The 17,632-nt window shown below is 42.9% G+C and overlaps 1 protein-coding gene across 2 annotated transcripts in view; it reads right to left on the bottom strand.

Moving 5' to 3' along the window:
- The window catches only part of RGS12 (regulator of G-protein signaling 12), a 146,524-nt gene that overhangs the window by 10,338 nt on the left and 118,554 nt on the right, over positions 1-17,632 (bottom strand). For both annotated transcript variants that reach the window (XM_018554983.1, XM_018554984.1), the window contains 7 exons: positions 17,068-17,256; positions 15,539-15,612; positions 13,236-13,362; positions 13,002-13,098; positions 12,640-12,707; positions 11,114-11,264; positions 9,456-10,070 (listed from right to left, as the gene is read on the bottom strand). In XM_018554983.1, coding sequence (XP_018410485.1) covers positions 9,456-10,070; positions 11,114-11,264; positions 12,640-12,707; positions 13,002-13,098; positions 13,236-13,362; positions 15,539-15,612; positions 17,068-17,256 — 1,321 coding nt within the window. The remainder of the gene's footprint in view (positions 1-9,455; positions 10,071-11,113; positions 11,265-12,639; positions 12,708-13,001; positions 13,099-13,235; positions 13,363-15,538; positions 15,613-17,067; positions 17,257-17,632) is intronic.

The following is a 17,632-nucleotide window of genomic DNA, read 5'->3' as shown; positions in this document are numbered from 1 at the left end:
AATGGCACCGCAGCCATGCCCTCCGCCCACAGTGCGATCGCCCGCACCCGGAACGCAGGCACATTAGTGCCTGCATTCCGGCCCAGTGTGATCTGCAAAAATAGTGCTCGCATTTTTGCGGATCACACTGGACTGGAACGCAGTCACTAATGTGCCTGGGTTCCAGGTGCAGGCGATCGCACTGTGGGCGAGGGGCCTGGCTGCGGTGCCATTGACTTTAATACAACCCCACACCCCCTCCCGCCCCTGAATGCAGGTGTTTTTTGGTTGGTAGATCTCATCATTTGAAAAGTGGATTTCCAGACGAAAAATTGTGGGCGTCCCTGATGTATGGAATTCCTTCTAAAGAGTAGTAGTGTACTTCCTGGTACATGGCTGTGCCTAGGAACTCTTGTTCTGCAGCATCCTAGTTGTATATCCGCAGTGTAAGATCTAAGGTAGTGTTGCCTCTGACCGCTAGTCTCAGGAAATTTGGTGAGATCACTGCTGTGCTGTTCCTTGTTCTCCTTGCTGGAGGCTCTGGCATGAGGAAACAAAGCCCCGCCTCTACCAAGATGGCCACCTCCACACAGAGATAAAATGAAGAACAGGGCGTGGTAAGGCAGTAATGTAGCTGCAGTAGACCACAGAAAATACTAGTAACTAGTCACTTGCCCTCTGCTAGACTTCAGTTCCTCTTTAAGGGTCCAGCAAAACAACATTCACCAATGGCTAGAAACACCCAGAGTACATCAGGATTGTAAACTTACTGGACTAGTGTATCATTTTTGTTGTTAAAATGTTTTACAATGTAATCTCATAAATCAGCAAATGTTTTTAACATGCTGTACTCCTCCTGCGAGAGATTAACCTCCAGATCTATTTCTGAGTAACCAGCTTCAGATACAAGAGTGTATGAGCCAACAGAAAAATGTCCCGGAAATGATGTATGACTTACCATGGAAAAACTGTATCAAAGCTGGTGTATTGTATGCAAATCATGTCTTCCCTGATCCCCCCTTCCCCTTGATCAGCATGCAAGTAACATTTTTCAATCAAATACCGGTTTTGAGACCCAGTGACATCATCACTTGGTCTGTCTGATGCTCTTAGGTGGGAGGGGCCGGCATTCTGCTGTGAATATTTTTTTTACAGTTATATGAAAGAACACATCCCTGGGATCCCTTTAGATGTACCTGCTTCTCCCTGCTGGCTGCTGTGGTCTGCCGATTGGTCAACTAATTGTAGGTACATCTAAAGAGATGCCGGGGGGGTGTGCTTTCCTATAAAGCTCAGGGCCAAAATGATTGATGGCAGAGAAAGCCGATAGCGATTGATGAATGTTGTTCAGACAGGGAATGACTCAAGGTGGCTGCTGCAGCTTTAAAGCATTTTATTGTGGAGATGCAAGTTCACAGGGAATGGAGGGTATTCTGTTTCAGCACAGGAGAGGACTTCTTACAAGTGTTTGGGAAAAAGAAAGATAAAGCCGGAGTTGAGCAACTTTAGGTTCTCTTAAAAAATGATTGTTTATAGGCATGAGGGATCAGCCATAGAAATATGTAACTTACATTATAGTTTAGAGGTTCAAATTGCCCTCTCATAATGCGGGTCCTATAACAGTGCAGAAAGCCCTATTACAAACATCTCCTAATATTGATGTGATGTTCCTGCAGGTTTCTGGATTACTTCTCCCCAACATTCCCTGCAGCTAACTAATGTGGGTTTTCTATTGTTGGCAGAGCATGTGTGCAATCAGGAACAAGAGTATCGGCCACGTACAACATGACTGCCCAGACTCCTTAGGGTAGAACAGTGGGCAGAGTATCAGGTGTGAAGTTATGTGCTGCATCTGTCTTCATCTATAAACAGGAACTGTATGGGAAGGTTAGCCTTCCCTGTAACTTTCTAACATCACTCTTCAATTACAGAAGTATGGTGACCCCACTGTAGTACTTCCTCTGAAAATGTAGATGCGGTCTGTGCCTGAGTTCATATCGTTTCATTCACAATCCTGGATCAAGTATGCGGAGAGTAAATGAGAATCAGAAGTGTTAGAACTACTAATCCCTATACTTGTTCTGGGGACAAGGACTCAGCGGGCATTGAAGTCAAATTATCAGAATGAAAGCCTGGGAGCTCGCATTGTCAAAGGCCAGTTCCGTTATTGCTGCTTTCTCCATTCATCTTTTATGATAATGTCATCTAAATTAGTAATTGGAATAGGAAGGTTGGAAGCAGCAAAGCTAAAGCTGTGATTAGAGAAACAATGAGCAGCTGGGGGACCAGTGACCATATTAGTTGAGCTTATAAGAGGACTTTGGCAGAGGGTGACCTGGCGATCCCAATGTGGGAAATAAGTAATGGAGGTGCATTGATATCGTTACCATGTTCTGTACACAGACAAATCTGCCTCATGATGCTGTCAACCCACAACTATCTGCACGTGTGCCTCGTCTGCACCAAAATGGTGCATCTTCCTAACACTCATCAGATGCCAGGACAAAAGATACACCTTAACTCCGTACACATGACAGAAAATCAGCTCCAGTTCACAAGAGACATTGATGGTGGGCCACTTGTTTCTGTGGATTGTTCCCTTACACAGATCTCTGCTATGGAGAGGGATGACGGCTCACCCAGAGTAGGAAGTTGATAACACAAGTAGTGGTGAACAGTGTGTATTGGCCTGTGTGTACATTTTGTGTTTGGCCCAATGGTAAAGCCTGTAACTCACAGAGATACGTGTCCAGGTAGACTATATGCAATGAGAAGTATGTGGATTGCACTCCGTAGTTACCACAGATGTAAATGCAGGCTGTGGCCACATGCTGAGACACACAGGCCATTACAGTGTCAGTAGGGAGTCATGTGCAAGAGTCTTCAGTCACATAATGGTCAATGTCCAAACCTGGTGGGCAAAATATAAAATGCCTATAGCAGACCTCAACCGTCATTTGAATTAGGGTTAGACCGATGGCATATTGTTTTTACAGGTTTTATATAAAAAAAGATAAAGAGGATCTCAAGTACCAGGGCTGTCCGCAGGGACATTCATGTCTGTCGAAAGGGAATGTGTAACTTTGTAGGCCTGTTGATTCAACCAACACTGAACCACACAATGGAAGCTCCAGGTATAAATATTTATATATGCTTATATAGGTCCAGCTTGGCACAATGTAGGTTATACATATTTTATACCTGGAAGAGCCACTGGGATCCTGTAAAAGACTGTAATATGCGGCACTACTACCTTGCTTTACAGTGATCTTCTGGGTCCTGCTGAAGGTCTTCCCCTGTGCTGTGAAAGCACGGGGGTCACTTGCTTGGCACATCGGCCATTTCGCAAACGTTTAGTATTTTTATTAACTAATAGAGGGGGTTCTTTGATTGGACAACAGAACGCCTTGTGTATACAATAGGTGATGATTAAATCTGAACTCCAGGTATAAAGATTTATGTATACTTACATTGGTCCAGCTTGGTTCAATGTAAGTATATGTAATGAATCATTAATAAAACTACTAGGCATTTTACTGCCGCGGTGCCGAGAAAGCGACCCCCTGTGCTTTCACTCGCTCAGCACAGCAGCAGTTCCAGAACTTGGAGCTGCTACAGTGCCCTACAGCGATCTTCTATCAATCTACAAGGTTTACATGATCCCAATGGGCTAACCAGGGAGAAATTACATATACTTACATTGAACCAAGCTGGACCAATGTAAGTATACATACATCTTTATACCTGGAGTTCAGATTTAATCATCACCTATTGTCTACACAGTGAACAGAGTTAACAGAGTAAACAGCTGTGCTTGAGAGAAGTGGCCTCTTTAGGCAAAGCACCTCCAGCAGCTCCCAGGTTTTCAAAATTCCCCTATACAGATTTAGGATTTGGAAAATACATCAGATAATACACACATTAGAAAAGAACATGCCGCTACAGAATATAGGCGCACACACTTTCATGCCATCACAGAATACAAGTACACACACTTTCATGCAGGAGTATATATATATATATTATATATATTTTACCATACTGAATGGAATGTGTATCTGGAAAAAAAACAGAAAAGTAGCACTGCAAGCTTATGAGGTTGAAGGTCATTTAATGGGTGTGTTAACTGAATTAGATCATGTGATACACATTAAATGGTGTTCTCGTCATTTTTAGAATGAATTTGTTAGATTGACACTCCAGAAAAGCAGAAACAAAGAGGCAAGAGAGATGCAGAATGGAGAGAAGAGTTTATTACATTTGGAGAAGATCAGTACAAAATGGCACACACAATGTCTACATTCAAGGTATCTACAGAGCAAGAAGGTGTGAGCACAGGCTACAGATTGGATTGACATGCAGTATACAAGATCAGCTGAAGGATTGAAATTCCTCTTAACAGAATTCTACTTTACCATAAGACAGTTGTAGGCAACCTCGGCACTCCAGCTGTCAAGTCTTGCAATACCTCATGGAATTTGTAGTTTTACCACATCTGGAGTGCTGAAGTTGCCTACCCCAAGAAATGAGATTTCAGGTAAAGAATACCCACTGTCTATGTGCAGCATGGCAGCCAGTTTGTCAGCGGAATGGGAAAGCAGTGTGATGTCACCATCCTGTTGGTGTATGGCTCGAGGCCTAGTGACACATGGACCTCATGTATGAAAAGTAACCCATGGGGATGAAGTATACCTGCCCACAGCAACCAATCAGCTTCCAATATTGGTTTCTCCAAGACATTTGAAAGTGCCCGAATCTTTTTTGTACTGTATTCTGCATTTCTATTTCTAAAGCACAACAACAGTGCAACAGCAACACACTCCATACAATTCTCCAAGATCAGCAACGGGTAACATTTTTATATTTTTGAGAGAAATTTGTAATTGTCCTCCTAGTACACCGGAACAATTCTCATTTATGATATTCATTATATTCCTATTAATCTACAGTGATGTCACTACTAGATCTTCAGAAATGACCGGCTGAAAATAACAACGGGACAAACAGCCATGACAATTTATGGCAATACAGGTGGTCACTTCTATGCTACTTACTAGGACCTGCTACATGCAGTGGCATGGGGGGGTGGAGGGGGGGGGGGGGGGGGAGGAAGACATTTGTGGCAGGACCAATATTTCAGAGGAAGCAGATTATGAACTCCCCACTGCCCATGTCCTACTTGTGATCCTGCCGTCTATGGAGGTCACAGAGGAGGTAACGTGCAGTTACTCCTTTGCTGGCTGGATGAGTGACATGCCGCTCTTTTCTTATAAACCCTCAGCATTTCTGGGAGCAACGTCTCACTGAACCAGCCGGTGAGAGCGTGACGTATGCAAAGCAGACCAATGTTCTCCCTGCACCTTTTAGCGACAGGATCAGAAGTATAGAAGCAAGATGTCACCAGCACGCCGGGAAGATAAGTCAACCAAAACTTTGACACATATTGTCACCATGATATTGGCGTTTCGGGGCCATGCAGGGTTCGTATGACCATACTTATCATGTGCATGCCATACTGAGCCTGATGAAGGGGACCCTGCGCGGCCCCGACAAGTCGCTATCACTGTGACAATATGCGGCAATAAAAGACATTTGGTTGACCTATCTTCCTGGTGTACTGGTGACATCTTGCTTCTTCACTGATCTCAGGGGCCCCATCCACAGTTGTTTCAGCACCCACCCTTAAGGGGTTTCTGGTAAGGAGTACAGTGGGATACTCTTAGGATCATAAAATGTGACATGGGCCCAACAGTGACTATAAGAGGAAGAATAACTTCATGAAGCAGCAGTATCAGCAATTCCTGAACAAGTTATATCCTCCTTCCTGTCACAAAGGGCATACGGTGCATATACACTAGCATTTCCACTGCTCGTGTGTGTCAGATCTGAGATAATCATTCTTGTCAATGCAGCTGCAGTGCACAATGATATGAGTAAATTATTCTAACTGCCATTGCCTGACTCCATTAGGCGGTGCTAGTTCTGGGGAAGAGCACATTACATCTCGTACAGTACGGACCTACCCTGAAGTCTGCACTACTTTCAGGAGGTGGGCAATATTGGCAGCTTATAGTGCTGGACCGTAGTCTCAGCTATGACACATCCTCAAATGTCCACTTTGAATGTATGTACACATAGGCAATGCACAATGAGTGTTTGTATCCCTTATGTTGTCTCAAGCGTGTCTAAACCCAAAAAACAATTTGTACTATGTTGCAGCCTACGAGTCCTTAGATATGGTGGCGGGAATTTTTTCCTTTATTTTCACCTGGTGATCCTGCAAACAACACAGCTCCTTCCATAGGGTGGCTATGCTCACTCCTCCTTTGTATCTATGGAGGTAGCTGTGGTTGACACCTTGACTGCTCTTCAAATGTGTCTGCTTTTGTTCATCTCCATTACAAGATGGATTGATGGAGTTAGTAGTTTGCTTTCTTGTCAGCTCACATGAGGTCAAGGACACCTCACTTGTGACAAGATTATCACTTTCTGTACTTCCTAAAAAATTTCTGATCTTGAAAAATAAAAATGAATGCAGCGACAACATCTACGGACTGATACGCTGCAATATATTACAATGTTGTTCTTGGGTTTAGACACACCTTAAGGAAGAAAGTTTCTTGTTGACCATCAGATCAGATTTCCCAAACGCAATATTGGATATATGGAGAAACTGACTGGTTGGTATAAGCATAGTGAACCGCCCTTTCTTCAGACACTTCACACCCATGCTCCCAAATGGCTGCAGCCGCTACACTTGCAGAACGGTAAAGATAAAATGCCTTTCAGAAGATTCAGGAATGTATAGTGTGCATTGAAATCAATATCAAATCATCGAGGAATCACAGCAGAAAGCGATATTTTCGGAAACACACAATCATGCGTCAAAAAGGCACACTTGCTAGAACAGGGTTCCGTTTAAAAAAAATAAAAAGCAAAGGACTGATAAAAACTATACAGAATATTTATACATAGTCCGAGTTATTGGCAAACATGCAGAACATAGAATGTGCCCTGTATACAGAAGACCGGTAAAATTATAGTTCATGTGTACTGTAAGATTCAAGTTACAATCCTCTCCAACTGTTCACTTATGTGAAACAAATAAAAAGCTGAACACTGGAAACACAATAAAATATATTTACAATTTATGTCACATTTTGATCAATGTTTAAACATCAAAAAAAAATAAAAGAAATGAATGTACAAAATGATACAATCTGATCGGTATTTGGCCGCTCCTTCAATAAGCCTGCTGTGATATACAGTATATACTCTTTGTAAAGAAAAAAAAAACAAAATCAAGTAAATATCTTGAAATCCACACTCCAGGAAAGAAAGAAAAAAAAGTTAACCGTGAAGTTGCCCCCCGCCCCCCTCCCCAAGGGTAAATGCCTATTAAGTCTAGGAGTTGAGGAATACGGTGTAATTCTTACCTTACTCCTCGCTCAGGCAGGTTCCCTCCATCCGTGAAACTGGTTCTCTGAAACCTAGTCTCTCAGGCCTGGTTCACACATGATTGTTATTATGTGCGGATTTATCGGTGCGAAAAAGCACAAAACACACATTTCAATGCAAGTCAATGGCGACTGTTCACACCTTAGCGTTGCATTGTACGTACGGAAACATCTGTAGCGCAAAAAGATGCAGGAGCTATTTTCAGGCAGACGCCGTGCGGTCTTAATTCCATAGACATATCTATGCAGGGAGAAACGCACGTTTTTAAAACGCTGAAGCCCTAGACCTAAACTGACACTAAACTCAGGAGTTAAATCTTAAAAATCCATTCAAGAACCTTAATAACATAAATGTATCTTATTTGTGTATCACTGTAATCACTCTGAATTGGTACCGACACTGTCCTTCCTTCTGGAGGGGGGCTACTTTTGTTCCCCATGTTGTAAAGTATCCACCGCTCCAAGATGGCTCACATGATGGACTACAATCTCATGTTTAGTTTACTAATTTGTACCAAGATTATAGTTCATCACAGGAGCGAGCTTGGATCGGTGGCGACTTTACATCACACACAAGGACCATGGGGAACAAAAGTAGCCCCCCTCCAGAAGGAAGGACAGTGTCAGCACCAATTCAGAGATGATTTGAGGATCTACAGCCGAGTAATACACAAATAAGATATATTTCTGGTAATAGTTAAGGTACTTGAATGTATTTTTAGGATTTAACTCCTGAGCTTAGTGTCACCAAGTCTAGGGGTAGAGGAATCAGCTTTAAAGCTTGCCCAATTCATCGCCCCAGCGCCCTCCTCTTCTTTCCAGTGCTTCAGTTTACAGAAGGGCTTCAGCTTCTTTGCATACAATGAAGGACTATTGACCCTGCATTGTACATAATATCAGCTTGCAACTGCCGGTCTGAGTGTCTTACAGAAGAGGCTTCAGGGAACACGTTACACGGATGGAGAGAACCTGCTGGAGTGTGTCACTGTAACAAGCATTTAACCCTTGCAGGACTGGGGGCCCCACTGCAAGAGTGCTTTTTGTATAATTCCCAGAATGAACCTTAACACCCTACTGTCACCCTTTAACAGGACAAAGAGCATTCTGAATGGCATAGTAGCCTGTAGTCAGCTATTGTTTTGACTGTGGCTTCCGATTGGCTGCTCATCACTGCTGCTTTCTGCACTGCTTTGTTAAACGCAAAAGAGTCGTCGGCGGTTTTATACAAAAAAATAACAAAACTAGATTGCACGTTTAAGCAATATCAGTCCGTGACAGTTCGCCATCATGTGCGCCCTGTTCGTCTGCACGAGGGTGAGATGAGAGAGGAGATTTACACTCTCTGATGTTTAACAATTATATAAAATTAAATAGAACTCCCACTCCACAGACTTCCAACACTAAAAGACCCACCAATCTGGAGGAAGCACATTTATTGTATTTAAATTAAATGAAAAAGAAAGAAAAAAGTCAATTTTGCCAGCCTGGCATGCGGAAGCCGCCCACCTCCAAAATGTTACAATTTCTTTACAGTCTAATACTTTTTTTAGTTTAATTTTCCGATTGAATCCAAATCAAGTCTAAAAGGTTTGATTAATATTAACTCTTAATCTGTTTAAAAAGAAAGCATTTTGCAGCGCAGCCAGTTCCTCTGATTTAAAGCATCAGCACACAAGTTGTGAGAGTACTGCACTCCTATTATAGTATTACACACACCCTCTGATCTTACGGATGGTCTGAAAGTTTGTGGCCAGCATTAGAATAGATCTGATTCTGTAAACAGTTTTGGCACTTGAATTGTAAACGCTTCCTGCTGGCCTCGTCGGAATTGGAGCAGTGTTATGCTATGAACGGCGACCTCCTCTATACATACACACTGTATAAACAAATAAAACAATGTGCAAATCTGCAATATTTTAAAAAGTGCAAAAAACGTAAAAGAAAATAAAACAAAATATACATAAAATGGAAGCGAGAGGTTTGTAAAAATCAGAACGTAAACTTAAAATCCGGAAATACCTGATCTCTGACATCCAGAACTATCTTGGCTAGCCGTGCATGGAGGAGGGGGTGAAAAGTTGGCTTCGGACAGCTTACTGACATCGCGCAGCGGTGTTGGGGGCATTGGGAGTAAAGTGCTATTGGGGCTGCTAATGTCTCCTTCCGCCACTAGAGTGAGATCCGCTACATTGTCGTCTTCCACAGTCTGAATGTTCCCGCTAGACAAGTCTTTCGAACGTCGCTCGCGGCTGGCGACGCGTCTGTCTTGGACATGAGGGATTGGAGACAGTGGAGGGTTAAAAGGAACATACGTCTTCCTTCCAGAAGGTGGCACCATTTCGGCTTTGTCCCTCTTCCCCACTCCGCTGAACTTGGCAGACCAGTCTGCACCATTTTGGGTGAAGTCCTGTTTTGTACCTAGGAACCCGCGGGAAGCACCATTTGTGCCTTTGTCAAGGCTGGTGCTCTTCTCCATCTTTTTTCTGCTACTCTGTCCTGCTCCTGGGGTTAAGGAAGTCTCATCGGGAGGGGACAATCGAAGGAAATCTGGAAGGACTAGGTCTTCTTTCCGTAGGAGGCCACGCTGGTCTTCTGCTCGATTGCTTTGTGCTTTCGAAATCATCTCAAAAAAGGCTACAAGGAGAAAAGTGAAGTTTGTTTTTTAGTTAGAAACAATATCCCCTGAAAGACTTACATTGCCCCAAAACATTTTTAGCTTTTGTTTCATTTTAGCTGGTTCTTCTAGCTCATATTTCTATGTATGCTGTAATAAAAACTAGGGATGCACTGATACAGATACTAGTATCGATGCCGATAAGTATTTGGGCAAGTACTCGTACTCGCCCAAATGCTCCAAAACGCGAACTTCCAGTCAGAGGGAGATTTTCTCTGACCGGCAGTGCTGCGAGGAAACATAGGGGCGGCTTCTGGGCCAATCAGGAAACCGAGCCACAAGTAAAGAACCGTCTGCCGGCTCTCTGATTGGCTGGGAAGCCGGCTTCCCGGCCAATCAGCATCGAGCCAACCAAACAGCATGGAGTTGGCTTCCCGAGCAATCAAAGAGCCAGGCAGCGGGTAATGACACGCTGCCCAGCTTCCTGATTGCCCGGAAAGCCAACCCCATGCTACCGGAAGTACCGGTATCAAAATATAAATATCGGTACTAGTACTAGAGATACTAAAAAACTGGTATCGGTGCATCCCTTATAGGAACCCCATCTAATTTTAAAGGCTTATCAATTCAAAACTGATATTTCAACTCTTTATAGAGGTTGTAATGTAGAATGATCCACAGACCTCTTGCTTGTCTCTTGCTCACCTTCAGGGACAGGGAATCACCCAGAAAACAACCCCATTTTGGAACAACCACCATAAGCACAATGCCCAGTGTCACCCCTGGGCTCTCCTTACAATAATACTAAAAACAGAACCCCCTACTTCTCACCTACAAGCAACCGACACCCATTATGCCTTTTCATGGGCTCTAGGTGGACAGCTCAGTGACAGCTGTGCCCAGTGTAGGCATTCTGTTGGGAGGACCAAGCAACATATTCTGACATAATAGTGTTCTAATGGGTGGACTATCCCATAGTGACAACATCTACATCCTCTTCCTGTCTCCTTTAAAACATACCCCAAGACTACATATGCAATTAGGTGTACTGCCAAGCGTTTACCTTCCGCTTCATCCAGATTAATTTTATGCTGCTTCTTTCTGCCCACTCTCAGCACTGCTTCATCTTTTTTCTGTTGTCGAGTATCTCTTCCTTTGCCAAATTCCCCTCTAAGTCTAATGGAGGCAGATTTTACAAGAGGTCGATCTTCCACCTGCAAGTACACAGACAAAAAGGTTCTACATTTTTTCCAATCAACAATGTATGAAGTGAAGTAACCAATAGCAGTTGGTAAGATCAGGAAACGGTGGATACTAATTGGTTGCTAAGGCTTACTGCGCACTGCCTTAATAAATATAGGTGGCCATAAAAGAGCCTGATAAGGCCCTATAAGACGGGCAAGATCAATATATTTAGGGCAACCCGAGGGGGTAAGAACAATCGCATCAGACCGTTACAAGCTTACTGCCAAATTTCCCTACAACCCTGACAAAACATTCTCCAATGAGAAGAGGAAAGGAAGACAATAATTCTATGTGCCACTTCAGACCAAGCTGCATGATAACTAAAATGCATTTAAGTAATTGCTGTAATAAAGGAGAATCTGAAATCAGGCCCCATTGTCTGGGATGGATTTTCTGAGATCAATCACTGTTGTTCCCCAGAGGTGATGCCCAGTGGCAGGTATAAGCGTGCATATTTATGCTGCAGCCATTCAGAGATTAATCTGCCTGCCATCTCACATCTAGGGGAACTTTATAGCAGCTCTTACTTACTTAGGTCTGTCAGTCCCACCATTCTGCTTCCTCACCAATAAAGCCAACAAAAGTCCTCACAATAACCTAATAAAGTCCAGTCAGTGCCTCGGGCTCACAGCCCTTGCCATGGTCATAGCCAGATCCAGGAATGGAAAGGAATCAAAGGGCCAGGACAATCCTTGTAGACAGAAATGTAATGAGAGCACATGTAATCTCTCGCATCAGAGAGTGTTCCTGGTGGGGACTGTACCCAGGAGTCCATAGCAGGGCCACACGTAAAACCAAGGAACTGCCGAAATATTTTTCTATATACAGTTATACTGAAGTATGCATACTGACACCTACAGTCACTGTAGATACCAATAAAGTCAATTCCTGACAGAATGTGAAGGTCAATTCCATCAAAAGGATAAACATAACAATAACTGTGACACTGAAGTTCCTTTGCTTCAAATCCTCATTTCAGCCGGTTCCTAACCAATTACGGTCATAGGCCTCATTCACACACAAGAGCAAAATTGTATATTGCGTATATACGCATACATGCGCGTATGTACTGTATACGCATATACGTGCGTATATGCTTGCACTATATGCAATCCCAGAATGCATCATTTGTAATAGAAATTTTAATGAACTGTACGCGTGTACACGCGCAAACATGCATGTGTGTGTAAAATACACAGAAATACGTTGCCCGGACGCATCTTGGTTCCATTCTGTTTTTACGCTACGCAAATATACGGCTCCATACGGAGCCATTTATTTGCATATACTGCATATGTGCGGCAGTGTGAATGAGGCCTAAAGACAAACAAATCAGCAACTTACCGTGCATGTATGGATCCTGGAGTTGGGTAATGCAGGAATTGACTTTATCACAGGATTCTTTGCTTTGTCTGCAATCAAACACACAATAAACGTCAAAACCTTCAGTATAAAGAGCACAATAGGACATGATACACACATATTATATGATTTGCCAGACATATCTGACTTTCACTGACACATTTAAAAAGCTAACCAATGTACAATGAGATTTGATTGGGGCATCTAGGCCTCAATGAGCAATGGTTATAAAAGAGTTAATAAATATGATTTGGTGCAATGTCTCTATCACACCAAGTAAACATGCTATGAAAACGTATGAGAGTGGGTTAGAATACAGAGAAGAACGAACAGCCTCCACTTACCTTTCATTCTGGAGCCGTCCTTTTCCTCTAATACAACTCTCTGGCCGTCTAAGGTGGATATAGGGACACCCAAGTCTAGAGGTTCCTGCTCCCCACTCTGCAGAGACAGAGCAATCTAAAGTTAACCTACTGCACTCAAGTGTGCAACAGACAGAATAGATTACTTCAACCTAGATAAGAGGCTAAATAAAGATGAAACAATGTGATGTTATATCAAACTATAAGTTGACTTACAAGTCTAGCAACAAGTTCATTAAGATTCAGCCCATATTTAGCCACAACAGGACGCAAGACTTCAGTCACAGGCTTCGTCGGTTTGGCTTTCAATCCCACTGATCTGTTAATTGGTACAAGATCCAAGCTAAAAAAAACAAAGAAACATTTCATTACAATCCGCTATTCCTCATTATATACCTGCAGTGTAGGACTTAGAATGAAACTCAAGAAAAAACTTTTTTAGGTAGGGGTAGAGAGGGAAAGCATTTGAATCTCCATCAGGAGACACAACAGGAAATGAAGGGATATCTCATGGATAATGCTAATAATAAAAGACGATCGATCAGAGGATCGAACCTTTCTCTATTCTATCCAAAACCATTCTACTCTAAAGGTGAACTCCGGAAATAAAAAAAGTGGCTGGTTGTGCTATAGCGGGATTTTTTCTTCTTAAATTGAATTTCCACTGTTGTAGCCAAATTGGGACACCTACTTTATATCCGTTACATGTTCCCATTCACATAGCAAAACTTTAACAAATATTTAAAGATTGAAAAACTGCCGATAACCTTTTTATTCTTAAAAATTATTTCCATAGGAGGGGGGCCAGGAAGTCATTTTTACCATAATTAACCCTGTCTGTACTGTGCTGGTAGATCTTATCAGTTATCTCATCTTGTCTGTCCTAACAAAGGGTTAGGCTTAGCAGGAACACGCATCGCGCTAACGCGCGTTCCTGAGCTTTGGTTTCTTGTGTTTGGCGCATCCCCATTGATTTCAATGGCTGACGAACCCATGGGAAAAGTTGCACATGTAACAAATTCTGTGACATGCATTCTGCATTTGCTTGGCCACGTTTGGGGTGCTGCTGACTAGTAATTGTTATTATAGGTATTTATATAGCGCTGACAATTTACAAAGCACTTTACATACTGCACATTCACATCAGTCCCTGCCCTCAAGGAGCTTACAATCTAAGGTCCCTATCTCACATGCACACAGGGCCAATAAACCTTCCAGCATGTCTTTGGAGTGTGGGAGAAATCGAGAGTACCCGGAGGAAACCCACACAAGCACAGGGAGAACATGCAAACTCTTTGCAGATAGTGTGCTGAGCGGCATATGAACTGAGGACCCCAGTGCTAACCACTATGCCACTGTGCTGGCACAACAAGTGCGTTTGGTGTGCATTTCGAGAATGCATGCCAAAGCATGCACTTTTGTGCGCATTTGATGTGCGTTCCTGATACGCCCATGTGTAAATGGTGACTTAACGCAATGTTAAAGTCAAAAGCAGGGTCCTGTGGAGCCACCCTTGTGTGTGCTAGTAAGCTGTGTGTCTCTACAAACACAGCAAGGCAAGTCACTCCCCTCCCAGCGCTCCCTTCTCCAAGATAGTAGATGGACAGCTGTTGGAGACTGCTCTGTTCCTTCTGATCTTGTACTGGACAGCACATTCAGGGAAGCAAAGTCAAAAGAGTTGGGGCCAGCAGTTCTGAAACATGATGATTATAAGTGTTTGGGCAAAAATGTAATACTTTGCTGGCCAATATATATTTGCTTGATCTGCATTCATTATTGGAGAAAAAAAGTTTGAGCATTTAATACTACTTTAAAGATCTCAAGGCTTGGATGGTACATTGTACTGTATGTTAATGCACTTTTAAAAAAACAAAACTGTCTCTATAGTGTATTGTCAAGTGTTCCTTTAGCAAGTTATTGTGAAGAATTCAAGGTGCCTATAGAGTACTTAATCCTGCTCCAAATAAACAGCTAGAATATATTTTATCATTCTTTTTAGGTGTGCAGTGTGAATGGGAGCACATAACATATAGCACGTGTTCTCAGATTTGGCTGGAAAAGGGATAAATATATTTGAATTCCATACGAGAGAGAGTGCCTCCGGTTTGAAAGCCATAGCCATGCATGTTGCCAGTTTTATACACGGCTTCCTTCCAGATCAGAGCTCCTATTTATGAGGTTAAATCTCGATCTTATATTTTGGTTATTTTTAAGCTTTACAAAACGGGAACACAAATAAAAATACAGCAGAACATTTTAACGGAGTTCATTTTTTTTTCAAATTGCTTCAGCTGCACAATTCCATCCAGAGGAAAATCCGAGCAGACGTGAAATGATCCATGGCTGTAATAACCCCAGAGAGATTGTTAGTTTGGTAGACTGAGGCGCGCAGAGTCTGCGATGAAATACATTTATTAAATAAACTGGAAAGGAAACGTTCCCGCCAGGAGGGTCCGCGATGGAAAACCTCCCTGCAGCCCAAAATGTTACATTTGGTGGATTCATTTGGTTTCTCCTACCGAAACAACGTCCGTTTTTCTATTCTTAGATCCCGGGACTCGAGAATGCTGCTGTCTTGGCCGAGAACGAGCGGCTGCGTTATGTGAAGACAAAATAAACAGAAGCACACAATAAATTACACATTTTGGAGGGGGGGAGCAAGCACATTCTACACACTGCTACTTGTGAGGAGCCAGGCCCAGGGGCTTTAACACTTTCACTGCCAGCCACTGCTGTGTGCATATGTCTGTATTGAGGCTTTAAAGGGACCCTATCTTCTAAGCAGACATCCCCGTGGGGCTGCCTGCACTCATTTCAATAGAGAGCAAGTCTTGCTCAGTGAAACCCAGGAATCGATTATCCTACTACGCACACTACGCAAGCAGCATTCACATAACATGGGAAAGCTCTTGTCTGTTCAGGAGACCCTCAAAGAGCAGAATTCTAATTCTGGCAGAAGGTCCACATTCATGGACACAACCATCCGGTTCAGACCATGGTATATACTGCAAGGATCAAGGGATCATAGCACCCAATCTTTAGTGCAACCTACCTTTATTCTAGCAACATAGGGTGTGTACAAAAAGTCACCAACAAAACCCAACCTTACTCCCATTACAGGAAACCCTCACCCTTACTCACACAATAACCCCGATGTGAGTGCTCCTTCTCAGCATAACCAGCATGGAAGTCTATATTCCTCTGGGCTCAAAGGCCACATTGCAAAAGATCTCACAACTAAAGTTGTAAAGATGAGCCCTGAAGGCAAATTAATACTTTGCAGCTCCACTAAAGTCAAATAAAGTATACATTGTACAATTAAATAGCATGTATTAAATGCACATATAATCTTATGGGAGGACTGTAGATGAAATTAAATGGACTGGTGACAGGAACTCTCTAAAGCATCAGCATAACAGCCAGGCAAATAGCATTCTCAAAGGGAGAGCTCAACAGTGGCTACATCCATTATATTCTCATGACAGATTTACATGAACCTATCCCATAGTAACAAGCCCTTGGCACTCCTACATTTAACGTGTGCTTAATGCTCAGTGAGGCTCCATTCACGCATGAGCGGTTTTTCACGCGTATTCGGTCGTTAGAATATGTGCTGAGTAGCTCTAAATATAAAAACCATTGCATTGTTCAGACTTATGCGGCAGCCGCGCGGTACGTCAATGGCACTGCAGCCAGCACCCCCTTCCCCCCGCTGTGCGATCAGACGCATGGCCTGCATTCCGGTCCACTGCGAAAGGAAAAAAAATGCTGCATGCTCTATTTTTTGCATTTGCAGTGGACCGGAACGCAGGCAATGTTTTGCCACACGTCCGATCGCACTGCTGGCGGTGGGGCGTGGCTGCAGTGCCATTGACTGCAGCTGCCGCTCTGGACCGCACCGCAATTGGTGTGAACAAGCGCCAAGAGTGGATGATTAGTGCAGATCCAGCCACTAGACCAAGATAGAGATCACACAGCATCACTCTAACCAAACTTAAAAACAATATTTATGGAAGTAAAGCCCACCTTAGCAGAAAAAGGGTCTTACCTTGTTACCGCCAACTAAAAACAGATCCACTGCAGCAATATTAAAGCCATGCTTCTCACACAGGCCGCACAGGATTTCCTTAATGGAGAAACCAGTCTTCACAACCATGGCACAGGACGAGCCATCTGGCATAGCGATGTAGCAGTGTTTGGGGGATTTCTCAGAAGACGACACTCTGGACGATTCAAACTTTGGAGGACACAAAGAAAAAAAGCTAATAAAGAGCAGACAGCAGAACTAGTACATCATGACTTATTTAATGTTTCCTGTGAGGGCTGTTATAGAGCATGTAAAACTCATGATGAGCAGAAGACTACTTGATTAAATAAGAGCTGTATTAGAATACTGAACAGTATTTTCCATCACATATTATAGTAGCAATGAAAAATAAAATACAACCATTTCTTCATGGCACACTTGAGTAGTTTACCACTGTATATAAATACATTGGTTTAAGAATCAGTTCCAGAATTGTATAAAGCCTGAGGAAGGGTCCAAACGCATCCCAAAAGTGTGAAATGACAATAAAAATAAACATCGCACTGAAGAAAAAGTAAGAGATTGA

Source organism: Nanorana parkeri, unplaced genomic scaffold (genome assembly GCF_000935625.1).
Source record: "Nanorana parkeri isolate BGI_ZX_2015 unplaced genomic scaffold, ASM93562v1 scaffold180, whole genome shotgun sequence".
NCBI lineage: Eukaryota > Metazoa > Chordata > Amphibia > Anura > Dicroglossidae > Nanorana > Nanorana parkeri.
The sequence above is the reverse complement of the archived record's forward strand: the minus strand, read 5'-3'. Positions and strand labels throughout refer to the sequence as shown.